This window comes from Arvicanthis niloticus, chromosome 6, assembly GCF_011762505.2.
Source record: "Arvicanthis niloticus isolate mArvNil1 chromosome 6, mArvNil1.pat.X, whole genome shotgun sequence".
Taxonomy (NCBI): Eukaryota; Metazoa; Chordata; class Mammalia; order Rodentia; family Muridae; genus Arvicanthis; species Arvicanthis niloticus.
Genome location: NC_047663.1, coordinates 46,052,154 through 46,072,242, shown reverse-complemented (window position 1 = coordinate 46,072,242; position 20,089 = coordinate 46,052,154). Strand labels below are relative to the sequence as shown.

General features: G+C 40.8%; 1 protein-coding gene across 2 annotated transcripts in view; it reads left to right on the top strand.

The window, feature by feature from the left end:
• Ywhae (tyrosine 3-monooxygenase/tryptophan 5-monooxygenase activation protein epsilon) overlaps positions 1 to 20,089 on the top strand; it is a 38,520-nt gene that overhangs the window by 7,142 nt on the left and 11,289 nt on the right. For both annotated transcript variants that reach the window (XM_034505781.2, XM_076936295.1), the window contains exon 2: positions 16,408 to 16,607. In XM_034505781.2, coding sequence (XP_034361672.1) covers positions 16,408 to 16,607 — 200 coding nt within the window. The remainder of the gene's footprint in view (positions 1 to 16,407; positions 16,608 to 20,089) is intronic.

Here is a 20,089-nt window from a genome sequence, read left to right as displayed (position 1 = left end):
CTACAGTTAAGTACTGTTAAATTCAAATTGGTGGGTGGTGTTGCCCACATAACCTTTATAGATCAAACTCATTCTGTAACTGAACACTTGACAAGGCCTATTAGATCAGTTCCAGAGGCTTATTTAAGCACACGAAATAGACGCAAGTTATGACAGAGGGTTCTTCAAAATTTATCATGAAATCCAGAAGTTGGCATGAACTTGCCATTTGATATTACCATTTTGTGTGTGTGTGTGTGTGTGTGTGTGTGTGTGTGTATGTATGTATGTATGTATGTATGGTTTTTTAGGTTTTTTGAGACAGAGTTTCTCTGTGTAACCCTGGCTGTCCTGGAACTCACTCTGTAGACCAGGCTGGCCTTGAACTCAGAAATCCGCCTGCCTCTGCTTCCCAAGTGCTGGGATTAAAGGCATGCGCCACCACTGCCTGGTGTGCGTGTGTATGTATGTATGTTTTAAGTTTTGGAGATAAAACTCAAGTCCTCATGTTTGTACTGTAGGTACTTGATGGACCAAGCTGACTTCCCAGTCTCCATTTTTATGTTTTTTATTTTTGGTGATGACAGGGTCTCTCTGTATCCTTGTCTGGCCTGCAACTTGCTTTGTGGTCCTGGGTGGCTTCAAACTTGTGAGTTATTCTGTTACTTCTGCTCAAGCAGTGAAAAATGACATGTATTCCACCATACCCAGCTAATGTCTTTTTAAGACAGGGTCTTACTGTGTACCTCTGGCTGGCTTTCAGTTCACAGATCCGTCTGTCTCTGCTGTGTGCCACTCTGCCTGGCCTAATTTTTATTTTGAGACATGGGTCTTGTTTCCAGGCATATGCTACCATACCCAGGTTAGTTTTCTCACTTAAAAGAAAATTTCCTAAGCTTTGTTCTACCACAAATATTATAGATCCATGTCCTGGAACTTTGGCTTTCTTCAAATTTTACATTTGGTAGAAAATAAGGTAGACCAAAGAAAAATTGAAGCTCTGGGAGCTGTCTCACTCTCTAAGTGGGAATGGAAAAAGTCAGGGATATGATAGCTGCTGGTAATAGAGCAAGCTGGCGTGCCTAGCTCTATTATGGTGTTAGAGCCAAATATGCTGTTTTATTTTGTCTGCTTTGAGCTGGTTCTAAATAATACTTAAAGAGACTTAGTTCTGAACCCTAAGTTCAGAACTTTGCTCATAAACATTTATGGACTTTCTTACACTTTATAACTATACTGTCAAAAACACCAGATTTTGGGCCTGGAGAGATGGCTTAGCAGTTATGAGCACTGGCTGCTCTTCTAGAAGACTTGGGTTCAATTCTCAGCAACCATGTAACAGTTCATATCTGTCTGTAACTCCAGTTCCAAGGCTCTGACACCCTCACACAGACATACATGCAGGCAAAATACAAATGAACATGGAATATAAATAAGAAACCATCAGATTTTATGTAGAAAACATAATTACCATGATGATTTTATCTTTTCCTCCTCTTCCTCCTCATCTCCTTCTCTTCTGTATTGAGGATTGAACCCAGGACCTTCATATATGCTAGGCAAATATTCTGACTCAGCCATTAAAGACTAGGCTGACAACCAGTCATCAACATATGTTTCCTGGTTATGACCTTGAAATTTAACCTTTTAAAGTTACATTAATTTTTGTGGAGATGGGCATGTGCATCAGACTGTGGCAGTCAGGGGACTCCTTGTGGTTCTCTTTTACCATGTTGGTTTTAAAGCTCATATCTCTTACCATGATTTTTTTTTTTTTTTTTTTGAGTGTAGCCTAGGATGACATTGAACTCAGATATCCTTCTCCCAGTCACCATCATGCCTGACTGGAATTATTACTTTTAGTATGTGTAAAGAGTCGGTCTGAAGCTGAGTGTGGTGGTGCATTCTTTATAGCCCAACACCCAGGAGGCAGACACAGGCAGACTTCTGGGTTTGAGGTCAGCTTGGTTTACATAGTAAATTGGAAGACAGCCACAATTGCACAGAGAGACCTTGTCCTTAAGTTATTGACAGTGGTCTCTGCTCTGTGTAGGGTAATAGAATGGCAGGGTAGTGTGTTCCCTGTTGGTTCTCATAGTTGGTAGTGATATAAGATGCCTCTCTACTAACAAAACCTTGCTAGTGTTTGCCCATTTGATTCCCTGCACCACATAAAATGGGCATGGTAGCACATACTTGTAATTCCAGCACTCAGAGGCAGGAGAATAATCACTATTACATAGTGAGTTAAGGCAGGCCAGCCTGGGCTGCATGAGGCTGACTCAAAAACAAACCCATCACCACCACTACCAGTAAAGAACCCCAAAACAAAAAGACAGTCATTTTCAGCCAATCATGCTGCACTACACCTGTAATCCTAGCATTTGTGATGTTTGGCTGGAGGATTCTGAATTGAAGGCCAGCTTGGGCTACATAGTCAGATCCTGTCATATAAATCCTGTCTTAAAAGACAACTGGCTGGGCAGTGGTGGCACACGCCTTCAATCCCAGCACTTGGGAGGCAAAGGCAGGCGGATTTCTGAGTTCGGGGCCAGCCTGATCTACAGCGTTAGTTCCAGGACAGCCAGGACTACACAGAAATCCTGTCTCAAAAAACCAAAAAAAAAAAAAAAAAAACCCAAAAAACAAAACAAAACAAAACAAAAAACCAACTTAATCCTCTGTTTGTTTCTTTTTTCTTTTTTTTTTTTTTTTTTGGGTGTTTTGAGACAGGGTTTCTCTGTCCCTGGCTGTCCTGGGACTCACTCTGTAGACCAGGCTGGCCTCGAACTCAGAAATCTGCCTGCCTCTGCCTCCCAAGTGCTGGGATTAAAGGCGTGCGCCACCACCACCCGGCGAATCCTCTGTTTTTTAAGTGCCATTCTTAAATGCTATTCTGTCAGGTCTCAACATGGTTCTGCTGATGACACATGTCTACTAATCAAAACACTTTGGAATTTGAGACTGGGAGAATCTCTAGGTTGGAGGGCAGCCTGGTTTAAATAAACAGCAAGTTCTAGGCCTGCTGGGGCTGCATAGTGAGACCTGACCTCAAGAAAAAAGAAATGACCCTGTAAAGGCAGCAGCACACATTTTCTAGATAAATATTAAATGAGACTGGGCTGGAGACATGGTCCAGCAGTTAAGAATGTTGCTCTTGCAGAGGGTCCAGGCTTGGTTCCCAGCATCTGTGAAGCAACTCACAGCTGCCTATTATTCCAGTTGTAGGGAGTCTGACATTCTGTTCTGGTCTCCACAGACACCTGTGTGCCTTGGTTACATATACATACACTCAGGAACACATACAGTAAATAAGTGTTTGAAAAAACATAACACTTAAAATCTAAAAAAATGTAAAAGATTTAAGTGAGGACAAATATGTAATATTACTGTATTTAGACAGGTGTGTTTTACTCTATAAAGTGTAACTTCCATTTTATACTTGATGTTTGTGCAGTATTGTAAACATCAGTCCTTTCCCCCTTCTTTTCAAGAGAAGGTCTCATGGAACACACACTCAGGCTACCCTTGAACTTGCTTCTTAACCTAGATGGCCTTGAACTGCTGCTGGTCCTCTCATTGAAACTCTATTCTTAGTTTTTAATTTTATAATGTGGAAATTGCTTTGGGGGCCTGGGGAGATAGCTCAGTCTGTCAAGTGCTTGTCATACAATCACAGACACTTGAGTTTAACCCCAGCATCCAGTTAAAAACTATTGTTGCTTATTCCAGCATGTTTGTAATTCTCGGGAGGCTGGGACCGATGAATCCCCGGAGCTCCCCGTTGTCATAGCCTAATTGTTGAACCATAGGACTTAGTGAGAGAAGTTGTTTAAAAAAAAAAAACCAAGGTGCAGCTGGGTGGTAGTGCATGCCTTTGGGAGGCAGAGGCAGGCAGATCTCTGAATTCAAGGCTAACCTGGTCTACAGAGTAAGTTCCAGAATAGCCAGGGCTACACAGAAAAACTCTGTCTAGAAAAACAAAAAAAAAGTAATTAAACATTTTCCTTACACTTTTTTTTGTGAGTATGTGTATGATGCATACTCACAATAATGATGGTGAACATAGGGAAGTCGAAGGACAGCTTGTGGAAGTTTGTTCTTCTATGTGGGTTGTAGAAATCGAACTAAGGTCATTGGGCCACATTGAGTCCCTTCTGTGTTTTGAAATAAGATCTTATTGTGTTACTTAGGCTTAATGAGGGTGGGGGGAGGGCAGTGCACTCAAGTGTCTCAGCCTCTCCAGTAGCTAGAGCTTTAGGGATGCAGATGTGTGCTGCACTGGTTGGGGTCACAGATCCTACTGTGTAGCCCAGGTTGGGGTTTTTTGACCTGGTAACCCTGCTACCTCTGCCTCGCTTGTGTTGGTTATGAGCACACTCAAAAGTTGGCTCAACTAAATTAGCTTTATAAAAGCTGACTCAGGAGGTGGAGGCAAAGGGTCAGGAATCAGTGTCATCCTTGGCTGCATAGAAAATTCTAGTCTACCCAGCACCCTGACTCAAAAAATAAACAAATGGGCTGGAGAGGTGGCTCCGCAGTTAAGAGCACTTAATGCTTTTATGGAGGGACCCAGGATTGATATCCATCACTCTTGCAGTGGTAACTTCAGTTCCAGGGGATCCTGTGCCTTCTTTGGAACATGTCCTTGGGTACCAGGCATGCTTGTAATCCTAGTACTTCATAGGTGCAAGAGGCCAGCTTCTACTATAAAGCAGAATTCAAAGCTAACCTGAGTTACCTAACATTTCAAACAACAGATACCTGCTAGATGGAAATCTCCAGGAACTTAATTGGTTCTCATAGCTATATTATTGTGTCTGTGTGCTCCCATGTATGTATGTATGTATGTATGTATGTGTGTGTACCACTTGTGCCTGTCATCTTTGGAGGTCAGAAGATTGTTAGGACACCTTGAAGTTAGGGAATATCTGAGCTGCCATGTGGGTGCTGGGAGCTGAACCTGAGTCCTTTGCAAGAACAGCTGCTCTTAATTTCTGCATCACTTCCCCAGCCCTTCTTTGCAATAGATAACTTTGGCATGTAGTTTTTTGAGATGTGAACAGATAAATAGAGGTTACAGAATCTTCCTCCTTTCTTGGTGGTGATAACCATGCTCTCTCTCACTCTCCTATGGAGTGCCCCCCCCCCCCCTTTATTTTCTAGGCAGGGTTTCTCTGTGTATGTAGCCCTGGCTGTCTTGGAACTTGCTCTGTAGACCAGGCTCGAATTCATGGAGATCCATATGTATGTCTCTGCCTCCTCCCACCCCTCCCCCATCAAGATTAAAGGCATGTGCAACCACTGCCTGGCTGGGTTGCATTTTTCTTAATGACCCTAACATATCTTCATTTCAGAATGCTGCCAATATTTTTCTTAGTCTGTTTTGTTTTACATTTTATCTTTTCATATCACAAATTACACAAATACTATCTTCCAGTTTTCTTTCATCTTAAGACCTAGAAGAATTAAATGTTGGTCATTAGTGGTAGTGTTTAGCTATTTATTTTACTTTTATATGTCTTAGTATATAGATGAGGAACTATTTGGCAGCTATTTGAGAGTAGCTGCCAGCAAGTCAAGATTAGCAAGTGAAAAGTTTACTGAATAGATGCAATGTGCATACAACGTTTTCATAACAGCATTCAGCAATTTGTATTTTTCTGTGTACACATTAAAAAATTTTAATTTTGATTAAATTATCAAGAGAATTTAAACTTATGTGTGTGCTCATAAGGCCAGAAGAGGGTGGTGTTGGATCTTCTGACGCTGAAATTACTGGCACTTGTAAACTGCTTGGTGTGGGTGTTGGGAACAGAACTCTGGAAGAGCAGGGAATACTTTTTTTTGTTGTTTTTGTTTTTGTTTTTTTTTGAGACAGGGTTTCTCTGTGTAGCCCTGGCTGTCCTAGAACTCACTCTGTAGACCAGGCTGGCTTCAAACTCAGAAATCCACCTGCCTCTGCCTCCCAAGTGCTGGGATTAAAGGCGTGTGCCACCACCGCCTGGCCCAGGGAGTACTTCTTAACCACAGACTTGTCTCTCCAGTCTTACTAAGAACAAGAATAGTATTTAAGAATACTTGGTTGCCAGGCAGTGGTGGCGCACGCCTTTAATCCCAGCACTTGGGAGGCAGAGGCAGGTGGATTTCTGAGTTCAAGGTCAGCCTGGTCTACAGAGTTAGTTCTAGCTATACAGAGAAACCTTGTCTTGAAAAAAGAAAATAAAGAATACTTTATTTTTATTTTATGCATATGAGTACACTGTAGCTGTCTTTAGACACACCAGAAAAAGGCATCAGATCCCATTACAGGTGGTTGTGAGCCACTATGTGGTTGCTGGGAGTTGAACTCAGGACCTCTGGAAGAGCAGTCAGTGCTCTTAACCACTGAGCCATCTCTCCAGCCTCAATACTTTGTTTTACCCTAAAGAAAACCTTCCTGGGGTCAAGACCCATTGTTTCTCTTGATTAAATTAGCATCACTTGTTAAACTCTTTGAGATTTGGTCTGCATCTAAATTTATCTTTGTATTTTTGGATATGCAGTTGACTGTACCAGGTGACTTTTTACCCTTTTGGTGACTGTAGGCTGGTGATCTTCCTTTTGAGATGTCTCCTGGAGCTAGCTGCTTTAGCCTCTGGAACTTTTCTTCAGAACCAGCTATTTGTTTTTATTTTGTATACCTTGCAGACTTTATAGTAATTTTCTCTTCACTATAGCTGGTTGATGCCCATCATTCTTTTTGTGTCTGCCTCTACATTTCTATTAGTTGATAGTCACTAAATTCATTCCTACCCTTCTAAACGTATTTTTTAGTGTTGTTTTTGTTTGCTTGCTATATATAGCCTTGGCTGAGATCCACCTGCTTCTGTCTACCTGGTGCTGAGATTAAAGGCATGCGCAGCCCCCAGTTGTGTTTTTAAGTTTTTTATTTTATTTTATTTTATTTTTTGGAGACAGGGTTTCTCTGTGTAGCCCTGGCTGTCCTGGAGCTCACTCTGTAAACCAGGCTGGCCTTAAACTCAGAAATCCACCTGCCTCTGCCTCCCAAGTGCTGGGATTAAAGGCATGCGCCTCCACTGCCCAGCTTGTTTTTTATTTTTATTTATTTATTTATTTTTTTGAGACAAGGTTTCTTTGTAATCTTGGCTCACCTAGAACCAGGCTGTCCTCAAACTCAGAGATCAACCTGCCTCTGCGTTTTCTGTATTCGACATCACCCAGTTGTTTTTCAGTTGTTTTTGTTTTGTTTTTAGACATGGTTTATATGAGTAACAGTCATGGCTGTCGTGGAACCCACTCTGTAGACCAGGCTGGCCTTGAATGTTTTTCAGTTTTTTAAAAACCCATTCTTCTACCTTTTTTTGAGATGGTGTTCATTATATAGTCTTGGCTGTTTTGGAATTTATTGAGTAGCCCAGACTTGCCTTGAACTCATGTCAGTCTTTCTGCCTTAGTCTCATAATGTTGGGGTTATTATAGGCACGATCTACTATAACACATGGCTTTATCATGTACTTTTTGGCCAACTTTTCCTTACAAATAATAATTTCATCAAATACAGTATAGGAGTTTACAATATAGTTTCTATTTATTAAAATGATTTTTGTGTGTGCATGCTTGTGTGGCTACTGTTGTGCTATAGTGACATGTAGAGAGTAGAGGACACCTCCTGGGAGTCAGTTCCCTATCATCTGTTCCTTGCCAAAGCAGTTTTTTCTTTAATATTACTTTATGTATATATGCATGTGACCAAGGAGCTCAGATGGGTATTGGATTCCCTGGAGCTGTGGTTATAGGTAGTTGTGAGCTGCCCTGTGTTGATGTTGAGAATGGAACTCTGTAAGAATTATCTGTGCTATTAACCTTTGAGCCTTCTTCCAGCCTTTTTTTTTTTTTTTTTTTTAAAGATAGAATTTCATGTAGCTCAAGCTGACATCAAACTCTCTGTGTAGCTGGAGGTGACATTGAACTGACCCACCTGCACCCACAGTCTCATCTGTTGGACTTACAGGTACAGCACCATGTCAGCTATCAAGTAGTGTAGTTAGGATGGAAAACGTAGCTGAAACCAATGGTGGAGCTAGAGTTGTAGCTCACGTGGTAGAGTGCTTGCCTGGCATGCATGAAACTGTTCAATCTCCAGGATTGCATAAGCCCGGCAGAGAGCTGTGTGCACTCAGGAGGACCAGTGGTCATCTGTCCTAGTGCAAATGAGTTTGAGGCCAGTCTGGCCAGCATGAGACCTTGTCTCAACAAAAGAAAACCACAGGAGCTGAGAGGAAGGGAATGAGGATGTTAAGTCAAGCTCCTTTCTGTATATCATCAAAGGTACTGAAACAGGGCTTGTGCACTGGACCTCAGCATAGTCTGGGTTAGAAAACTGGAACCAGAGTATACAAAGAGTGTTGTTAAACCTAACTTCTAAGCCTTGCTTTTAGCAGGCAGAGTGTCAATGCTCAGAACACTTGCTGTGGTGTACCTGTGGAGTCTTTCCTTCCACTTTGGCCTGAGTTTACCAGTCGCTTGATTATGTCCCTGCCTTTATTTTTTGAAGACAGTTTCACGTTGGCCTTCAACTTGGCTATGTGGCTAGCCAAGGATGACTGAGTTCCTGGTCATCATCTTCCACTTCCCATATGTATATATCTGGCCTTTTCGTTGTTTTTTATTGTTTTGTTTTTAAAGATTGATTTATATTTTTGTGTATGCCTTCTAGACTTTATTTGCACCATATATGTGCTGGTGCCCATGGAGGCCAAAAGAGTGTTGGATCCCTGGGAACTGGAGCTATAGGTGGTAGTTGACCCACTCAGAGTGTGTGTGTGTGTGTGTGTGTGTGTGTGTGTGTGTGTGTAAAACCAAAGAGCCAGAAGTAAACTACAGGGTTGTATCTCTAACCCTTTGTTGTTTTATTTCTATACTGGATTTCTCTCTATACTAGGGAAAGCCTCACCCCAGCAACCTTTCTGGTTCTGGGATTTCGGGGATATACTACTGTGCCAGGCTTCTGTAAGCTCATAAGAGACTTGAAAGGATACTCATGAGTGCAGCCTTTTTTGTTTGTTTGTTTGTTTTTGTTTTCTGAGAAAGGTCTCACCATGTAGCTCCTGAAGCTCTAGCTGTCCAGAATTCACTGTGTAGACTAGTCTAGGATGTAGACTACTCTAGGATGGTCAGAGATCGCCTACTTTCTGTCTTCTGAGTGCTGGGATCAAAGGTATGTGTACCACCCCCCCTCCCCCCACCCCCCCACATTTATAAGTTCTTTTTAAGAGTGATGACATGACAGATCTTGAGCCCATTTATACAGTAAAATTGTTAATGATAAAACTAAAAAATTGTCACCAGGCAGTGGGCACATGCCTTTAATTGCAGCCCTTGGGAGAAAGTCAAACTATGAGTTTGAGGACAGCCAGGGGGCTACATAGACAAACCATGTCTCGAGGGGGAAAAACAATGAAAACTGAAAATTGTCAAGTTTGCCAGAGAGTTAATATTTAAAAAGCAGTTATAAGTTAGTTTAACCCTCTAACACATTGGAGTGCAGCCCTATCAATAATCAGATGTTCTAAAGGTATATTATCTGAATATCTCTGAAGTAGGTCTTTCTGTATCCCTGGCTGTCCTGTAACCCAATATGTAGACCAGGCTAGCCTTGAACTCACAAAAGATCCGCCTGCCTCTGCCTTCCAAGTGCTGGAATTTATGGTGTATGCCATTACACCCAGCTCAATTCTGTATATAATTGTTAATTCAAAATTGTTAAGATTTGGTTGGGGAGATGAGTCCATAGGTAAGAGTGCTACATCATAAGCAGTGAGGACCTGTGTTCAAATCCCCATCACTACATGGCACTTTGGATGTGGCCAAGCACTTTGGGTCTGGAACAGTGGCTCTCAACCTTCCTAATGCTGCTACCCTTTAATACAGTTCATCGTGTTGTGATGACTCCCACCCATAAAGTTATTTTCCTTGCTACTTAATAACTATAATTTTGCTAGTTACGAATTGTAGTATAAATATCCATTTCCAGTGGTCTTAGGGTTATTTGACATACCCTCCAACCCCAAAAGGAGTCTCCGGATCCACAGATCTAGAGGATTGCTGCTGCTCTAGAGGATTGCTGAGGTGTGTAAACTTAAAGAGCCTAATTCTTAACTTCAGTGAGAGACCCAACTAAAGAGAACAAAGCAAAGGTAGAGCAGGGCATCTGGCATCTTCCTTGGCCTCATGTGAATGTTCACTTACACCACATACATTTACACAGTTTATAAAGTGCTCAGATTTAACCAGGCATGGTGATTCATCTTTGAAACCTTAGCACAGGAGAGGCCAAGGCAGGAGGATTGCTGTAAATTTGAGGCACCCTGAGCTGTAAATTTGTGGCAGCTCACAGCAGGCACAGATGTGGTGCATAGATACACATGCAGGCAAAACATCCATACACATAAAATATAATAAAGTTTAACAAGAAATGCAACCTGAACACTGGAGAGATAGTTCAGCAATTAAGAGCACCGTCTGCTCTTCCAGGCCCTGAGTTCAATCCCCAACAACGACATGGTGGCTGAGTCATGGGGTGGCTCTGTAATGGGATCTGATGCCCTCTTCTGATGTCTCTAAAGACAGCTACAATGTACTCATACACATAAAATAAATGAATAAATCTTAAAGAAAAAAAAAAGACGCAACCTGAGCCATCCCACCACTTACTTCAATGCTGGCAAAAAGATGATCAGAAGTTCAAGGCCATCATCTATTACACCTCAAGGGAGACTAATCCAGGAAACAAGAAATTGCTCCAAAAACAATCTGGACTTTTTTTTAATTTCTGAGCCACCTCTCCAGACCTTGGATTTCTTTTCTATGTTTTATGGTGTATACTTGTTGCCTCAGTAGAATATTTGTCAATGTGATGTAGGAGGATGTTTCAGGTGAAAGAAAGGTTATCTCTTTTCCTAGATAGCAACAGTAGCATGGCCTCTTCACTTAGGAGACTGGCTGTGGTGGTGCATACACATCTATTCTCAGCATTGGGGGGAAGGAGAAAGGAAGGATGAGACGTTGGGAACCTGCCTAGGGGAGCATAAGACCTTACTGCAAACAACAGCATAAAACTCCATAAAGCTTAATACTGTTATTAAATAATTGATGAGTTTATTGTATTTAGTAATAGTTATAATTTTACCTGCTTTATCATTGGTTTCTTGCAGTTTGTGAATGTCATGGAATTATTTGAAAGCACCCCAACACCTGGGCACTTACAGTAACTTCCTGTACAATCCATTTGAAGGCTGCTGCTCATGTGGAACTTTCAGCAAACATTTGCTTCTAATTACTCCTCTTAAAGGTTCACATTGTGTGAACGCCTTATTTTGCACTAGCATTTAGATGCCTCCTCATTCATATGATCAAAGCAGTTGAACTGGAGTGTGCGTGGCAGAGATCAAGCTCTGAACTGCAGAGGTTAGGCTTGGTCATCCATCCCCAGTATGCCAGGCAAAATGAGATTTTTTTCAAATTTATATTAGGAAAAGGGACATGTAGTGTCCAGTGGAGTACTGATAGCAATTTATAAAAAGAGGAAGAATTAGGGTAAGGTACAAGCACAACCTGGTTAGGTGTGGTCTTTGTTGTGGTTTGCAAGGTGGTCTGGAGCAATCTTAGCTCTCTCATCATTAAGGGGCTCAGACTGGTTTATACAAAGTGATTGCCTGCATTCCAGGGTGCTCTCATTTTGTTTGGAGGTTTAAGGGGGTGTTCTGAGGTTTTATTCTTCCTGGTTTTCAGGTGATTGCAGATTAAGGAGTTATTTAATCCTTGCCTTCAAAGTGAAGGAGACATACATGATGGGCAGTCAGGTTTTCATTCTGGCTTTAGTTTCTTTGTATGTGCTTATACACATGAATAGGGTGTGGCTGTATGTGTGCATGTGTGCATGGAGATGTCAGGAGACAACGCAGTGGAGTCAGTTCTCTGCTACCACCATTACCATGGCTTCTAGGGATCAGGCTGCCAGGCATTTGTGACAAATGCTTTTACCCAATGAACTGTCTTGCCAGCCCTTATCCCAATTGTAATTACTATCTAATAGGTTCAAGTGTGTACCTGAGGTTTTTTTGAAAAGATCTAAATTCCTGTTTCAAGTAGATATGTTATTGCTTACTATTAATCATAGAAATAAAAAAAAAAAAAAAAAACCCACCCCATAATGAGCCAGAATTCTATTTAAAGTCATATTAACATTCTGTCTTTGCTTTGGATTTTTGTTTTGTATTGGTGTGCTTTGTTTTTGAGATGGGTCTTCTCTGCATAGCCAGCCCTGGATGTCTGAGAGTTGGGATTAAAGACCATACATACCACTATGCCTAGTACCTAGTTTGTCTTTGCCTTTATCATGATACCTAATTTGATAGCCTTTTAAAATGTGGTTTAATTGACTCTTAAAAGTCTTTTAAAGAATGTATATTAGTATACATGTATGCATATGTGCATATTCACTGGTGTACAGTGTACAGAGGTCAGAAGATAACTTGGCAGTCTGTTCTCTTTCTATTATGTGCCTTCATGGATTGAACTCAGGTTGCTAGGCTTGGCAGCAAGCATACTAACCTGCTAAAACATCTAGAGTAAATGGTGCACTATTTTGTTTACATCTTCTTGATAATTTCTAGCAAAGAACTGCTGTCTGTGATGGTGATTTTTATTCTCTCTCAGCATCTCTGTCTCTATCATACACTCTGTCTCTTGTAACCTTGGATGGCTTACACTCAGGGTTTGTGTTTTGGTTTTTTTATTCTGACTTTAGCCAGATTATCCTTGGCTTCAGTTTCCTGTCATCCTGAGTATCTGAGTGCCTTAGGAATATTGATGATAAGCCAGCATGACTTTCAATTTTATTAGGAATTATTGAATTAGACCCTGGGGTAATTTGCCAGTTTCATAATAGACCTTTGTATCATTTAGGTATTTCACATTTCCTTTGTAAGGTTAATCCAGTTAGGTCTAGTTGATAGAATTAAGTTTACTGGGCTGGCTGTTAAGGAAATATACCAGAGGCCTTGAGATGGAGTATTTGATCTCTCTACAAAAATTTTTATCTGGTCCTAGTGGTTACATTCCTTTAATTCCATCAGAGGCAGAAGGGCATATTTCTGTGAGTTCCAGGACAGTCAGGGCTGGGTATACCCAGACCCTGTCTCAAAAGTGTGTGTGTGTGTGTTATATCAGTGTTTGAGTGCCTGATGCCCTTGGAAGCCAGAAGAGCTTGCCAGATCTCCTGGGACTCAAGTTAAGAGCAATTGTAATCCTTAATGTGGGTGCTAGGAATTGAACTTGGGTCCTCTGCAAGAGTAGTGTTTTTAATGTCGAGCCATTTCTTTGGCCCTCAAATTTCATTCTTAAGCTTGAGGTCTCAGATCAGGGTCTTCGGAAAAATAAATTTTATTAAAGTGCATTATGTGTATAGATATGTGTTCCTGAGTGCATGGATCTCCTCAGAGCTGGAGTTAGAGGTTGTTGGTGGTTATAATTTGTCTGGCATACGTGCTGGAAATGGGTCTATTCTCTGCAAGGACAGCAGTATTCACTCTTTAACTGCTTAGCCATCTCTCTTGCCTCTCACCCCAAGGTCTCAAGGTGTATGCTATACCAATTTCAACTCTAGTTCCTTAACATCTTTTTAATTTTCTGTTATTTTAGGGGGTTTGGTTTGTTTGTTTTTTGTTTTGTTTTTAAAGACAGGCTCTCATTTGCCCAGGCTATCTTTAGAGGAGGATGAGCTTGAACTCCTGATTTCTTGTGTCTCTGCCTCTTTAAATGCAGGTGTAAGTAAAGTCATGTGCCACCATGCCCAAGATTCACATCTTGAATTAATAGAAATGTTCTCAGCTGGGTGGTGTTGATGGACACTTTGGGGAGTCAGAGAGAGTCCTCTGAGTTCAAGGACAGCCAGGGCTATACAGAGAAACCCTGTCTCAAAAGCAACAACAAAAACCCAAAAATAAAACAATAAAAGTAATCTTGGCTGACCTGGAATAATGTAGACTATTACCAGTGAATGAGAAGAACCTAGAACACAACAGATGTACTGTATTTGATTGAACATATCTATAATTTCTACATATTATGTTTCAGAATTTTTATGCGATAATGATTTTCAACAAGCCACACATTGTCCTCTAGCTATCAAAAGTCTCATAGAGGGGACTGGATGGATGGCTCAGTGGTTAAGAGCACTGGCTACTCTTCCAGAGGAGCTGTGTTTGTTTCCCAGCAGCCACATGGCAGCTCACAGTCATCTGTAAGGCTAATTTCAGGGGATCTGCTGCCCTGCTGTCTAGCCTTCAGCACTAAGTATGCTGTAACACATAGACACATGCAGCCAAGACACCTACCCTTCCCACCCTCCCCCGCCTCCCCCCCCCCAAGAAAAAAAAGAAAGCAAGCTAGTTTTCAGGGTCAAGTGGGGAGAGTGGGATATCCTTTAATCTCAGCAGTCAGGTGTAGGAGGATTTGTGGAAATTTGGTGCCAGCCTGGGCTATATAAGAAGAAGCCCACTTTACTCCCCAGCCTCATAAAAATTTCAAAAAAGTTTCAGAAAATGTGTTCAGGCTGTACAAAATGGCCCATCTGGTAAATGGTAAAGGTCCTTGTCATGAAGCCTAAGTTTCAACACCCCCCCCCCCCCCACCAAGAACCCACATGGTAGAGGGAGAAGAGACTCACAAGCCTGTAACCCCAAGTAGTGATCCAGATGCAGTTCTCAGGCTCAGAAATTTTGATCACATCTGCTGCAGAGATTTCATGAGATGTTAGACATGTTGAGTGAAGAATTTTTATGTAATTAGGTTAGTGAGAGTTCTTGAATAGCCAGGCTGGTCCAGAGTTAGATCAGGCAGCTTTTGTGCATAGCTTTGAAGAACACTGGGTAGAGTTTTGCTTCCATTGATGAAATTAAGAGAATAAGGATGACTTACATGGAGGGCTTTGTAAAGCACTTGTAGACATTCAGAAGATCAGGCCCTGGATTCATGCAGATGCTTGCTGTCCTTGAGTCTGTTGTATAAAGGAATAGAACATTTTAAAGATGAAGGGACTGAATTTGTTGGGATTTTAAAAATAAGTGACTTATACTGGTCATTTAGGAATTTACTAAAAATGAGGTGACCCTGCCAAGTGTCTGAGTATTCATCCTTCCAAAGAGGCAGTCAAAACAACTAAGAAGCAGCTAGAAAGAAGATGGAGCAGAAGTTTGATATCATTAGCCCTTATGGGAATGCAGACCAAAACCACAGTGGAGCTGAGGGCACAGCTTAAAATGAGTGAGTGCTTATCTAACATGTAACTGGCCTGGGTTCAATCATTTTGGCAACCGTAAAGATTTAGATTTTGAAACACTGAGAGGTTGCTAATTTGGAAAATATACTTTAATTTCTATGAGACAGCTTCTAAGTAGCATTCCTAGTGCAGGGGTTAAAATTGCAGCATGAACTATTTTAATTGGTTTAATATAGCTTAATTCACTGTGTGGTAACTGTTGGCTAGTGTATACTTACTCTCAGGGTATTACTGTATGCCTCTGATGCTTATTAAGTGTAGATTCTTGCCTCTTAACACCAGGGATTCTGAATCAAATCTAAAGATCTAGTTGATAATTGACCTTTGTAAAACCACCTTTTCCCCTTTATCGTAGGTACTCAGTATTTATTATGTTTTAACTTTTCCGTATTCATAAACCGCTAGTAAGTAAGTAAGTATGTATGTATGTATGTATGTATGTATGTATGTATTTATGCTGTATTTGGATTATCTCATATTATTGGGCCCTTTTTCTTTACTTACCATCTAGTGGTAACAAATAATAGTTACCAAAATTTATGCCAGCAGAGGAATTCAGAGTGGGTCATCTCACCCCATCCCCCCAATACAGGCTGTCCTCAAACTTACAGAAATCCTCTGTTTCATTGCTTGGTGCTAGGATTATAGGCAAGAGCCACTTTTGCATAGCTTATTTTATTTTAGACTAAGTTTCCTGACATCTAACTCACTGATGGCTTAGCCTTCTGAGATTGCCTCTGCACTCTCCCCTCCCCCATGCTTGCCTTGACTTGGTGATTATAATGTCATTTTTAATTGGAAAGGATATGTGCTCCAGATTAAGCCTAGCGCTGTTGTGTTCTAGCTGGGTCAGACAGGATCTTCCTATGTAGGTAGCTTTGGCTGGTCCCATACTTCTGTAGCTCATAGTGGATTTTGAACTTAAGGCAATCCTCCTGCGTTAGCCTCCCACCTCTGGATTTCCAGCCTCCCTAATTACCTCTTGTTTTCTATTAGATTTGCAGAGGGAAAAAAGATAGCCATGAAAGGGATAGGTCAACAAAACTTGTCAAATCTATAGTCTTCTTTTACCATTTCCTGCATAGAAATGGTGGAATCAATGAAGAAAGTAGCAGGGATGGACGTGGAGCTGACAGTTGAAGAACGAAACCTTTTATCTGTTGCATATAAAAATGTGATTGGAGCTAGAAGAGCATCCTGGAGAATAATCAGCAGCATTGAACAGAAGGAAGAAAACAAGGGAGGCGAGGACAAACTAAAGATGATTCGGGAGTACCGGCAAATGGTGAGATTATTAACCGTTTTGATATGATACTGTGTTTTTATTAGTTTTTGAATATGTATGGGCATTTTGTCTTACCTATCTCTGTATCTATCAGGCGTGTGCCTGGTATCCTTGAAGGCCAGAAAAAGCATCAGATCTCTAGTACTAGAGTTAGGGGTGTTTGGTTGTAGGCTGCCATGTGGGTGCTGACAGTTGAACCTTAAGTCCTGGAAGAGCAGCTAACAGGGTATCTTTTTGTAGCCCTGGCAGGCTACATGATGTTGGCCTGTTGCTTTCAGCCTCTAGTGCTGGGATTAAAGGCATTGTACCGCCACACCTAGCATCTCTGTTTAAAACTGATTAATTTATATAGAGAACAAGTTTATTTTGCTCAGTTATAGAGGTTTCTGTCCTGGATTGAAGTAGATCTTGAATCTCTGGGCATTTTGGATGGCAGTGATGGGGTACATGTCTGATAGTAAAACTTTTTATCTTGAGCTAGGAAGCATAGACATTTATTTATTCAAGCCAAAGTAGTGTCCAGAAATAGTAACATTTGTGACAGAAGTAACAGGATGGTTTTTACCTGAGTGTCCTAAATTGTTGCCTTTTATGTTTATATTTAATACCTGGTAGAGAAAGGAGACTTGTTTCTTTTGAGTATCTGGCTAAATCTCAGGTCTATAGCTTTAAGTAATTTTAGGTCACCACTTAATAATATAAACTACATCAGTATATATGTAAATGTATTTTGTATTTTTAGCTTTTTTTTTTTTTTAAATCTTGACTAGAAATTACAGTCTAGAGAGTTTTGGGATAAAAGCAAAGAACTGTTTATTTTAGAAGTTGCACAGGGGGAGATATCTCACAGGGAGCTGTAGTACTCAGGATTAGGCTTGGTTGGGGTGTAGACTATGTTACTGTGCTGTTTTCAGCATAGGTATTAAGTTTTGAACAAAATACACATAAAGAACAAATGGAACTATTGCCTTTTCTTTGACTGTTGTAAAGCACTCCATTGATTACTTGCAGTGAACACATAGGACAACTTCAGTTTTTACATTTATTTGTGTATATGCATGGGGATGGTTGCCATGGCACACGTGTGGAGATGAGGACAACTGTGGGAGTTGGTCTTTTTATACTATGTGGGTCCCAGAGCTTGAACTGAGGCTGTCAGCCTTAGCCATAAACACACTGTACCCACCAAGCCATCTTCCCAATTAAATAAATATTTGTGTGCCTCTGTGTACTAAATAATTGGGTATAAATACTGATGAGACTGAATTACTGTCTTTGTGGAGACTCATTCTGCTTTTTGTTTTTAATAATGATTATTGGGATTTTCAACATTCTCAAAAGGAATTTTGAAGTTATTTCAGATGGGTTGTAAATGTATGTATATTAAAAAATGGGGTCCTACTAGTGCAGGGTAGAACTTTTGCCGAGCATGATTAAGGCGGGCTTAACCTTAGCAGCATTAGAAGTTAATTAAATAACCCTGGGAAGGTAGCTATTATATTATCCCAACTTATAGATGATGAAAATGGAGATACAGCTTAAGAGTCATGCCAGAGGTCTTAGGGAGATAAGTTGGGAATGCTATTACCCTCAGATACTTTTAGAACAAAGAATATAGATTGACAGACAATTTGGTGTTCCTCAGGCATGAGAAAATTAAGTTATGGTTGAGACTGTGGGATGTGGATAGCTGATGGGGAAGTAACTGGTCAATTGGGAGAGGAAGTCTGTAGTCTGAAGTCTTGATAAGCCTCTCTCAGTAGGAAAAAGAAACTCAGGAGGAGGTGGCCAAGGATGGATTGCCTAGAATAGGGTAGAAAGTTAGGGCTGTTGAAACATGGCAGGTGAGGAAGATTAGATTAGTTGTTTCTTTACACCATAGTGATGTGTCAGGTACCTGGAGAGATGAACTGTAGTTACTTTGTGAATGAGGGAGAAGGGCATGGAGGTACAGTGATGTCCAAGCCGAATATGAGGTTTCAGGAGAGCTTTGGAGTGATTGTAGCTAGTAAGGATCTAAGAGATTTTAACAGTGACTTGGTCTTTGTTGAGAATTCACAAGAGAGGTGCAGGCAGTCTTGCTGGGTTAAAGACAAAATTATAGAAGAAAAACGGGAGAATTCTTTTAAAGTGTGAATTCATTGAAAGTGGAGAGCCACCATGAAGATGATTGTGAGAAGTTAGCCAAACCACCTCTCCTGACTAACGCTGGAAGAAGTGTAAGCTGGGAACCAGGAGCCTCTGGGCAGCTTGGCACTCCAGTGCAATTTGTACAAGGCTTATTTGTTTTTAAAATTATATTTATTTATTTATTTATTTATTTATTTATTGCATTTTTTATTATATCAGGTAGGAGCTTATGGCTCAGCTGTATAGGCCAGCATGTTATAGAAAGGTTATAAGGCACAATAATGTCTTCAGAAAAAGTGTGAGGTATGGGAATGTGATTTACCCTGATTTCTTTTGTAGAGATTGGGGAAGGTCATAGGTGTTCCCTGTGTTCCTTCTCAGATCTATTGGCATTCCAAATTCCCTTCTTGAGAAATAGCAGTATCAGATATTCCCATGGCTGTGTCATAGATTCATTATATACTAAGATAACCTTAAGTCAAACCCCAACATGTGTTCAGGGATGCCATGTGCTTTAGACAATTCAAACCAACAGAGGCACATGTCAGTGTTTAATTTGGCCTACAGATTCTTTTGCTATAGCAGAGTGATTATTGGAACATACTGGTACTGAAGACAAAGTGGATTTGAGTTTTGGTTGTTTTGTCTTAGAACTGATTTGGTTCAAATCCTGTCACCTTCTCCTTACATATTTGTTGTGGTGCTGGGAATTGATCCATTCACTTTCCTGGTTTTTTAAAGTTTTTTGTAAGTTGATAGCCTTTGGGCAAATGTTCAATCTTTAACATAAATGAACATGAACGAAAACACACACACAGACACACACGATTTATTAGGGCAGCTTATAGGCTGTGGCCCAAGTAGTCCAATGATATTTGTCTCCTGACAGAATGGCCAAGGATCTAGTAGTTGTTTTGAGACTAGATGTTTCAGCAGTCCCAGTCTAGTGCTGGAGTCTCTGGGAGGTGTAGAGGCCTGCTAGTCTTCAGTTTACATCGAGGCATCAGAGTGTAGGTTCTAACACCAGGAAGGAATGGTTCAGAATAGATGGACGTGGCCAGAGAGAGTGAGGGCAGAGAAAGCACCATCTTCCTTCATCCTTGTCTTTTAAATAAGCTGTCACCAGAAGGTGTGGCCCACTTTGAGGTGAATCTTCTAACTTTACATTTGGAATGGGTTTCCCCACCTCAAGTTGCCTGCTTGAGATTTATTAACTTCCAAGTATAGTCAAACAGACAACCAAGAGTAGCCATCACAGTTGGTACCTTATAATGGGAATTCATGTAAGTGCCTAGCACTTAAGAGTCCAAGTTTGTATATTACTTACTGGTGATTCTTTAGGTGAACTGTGG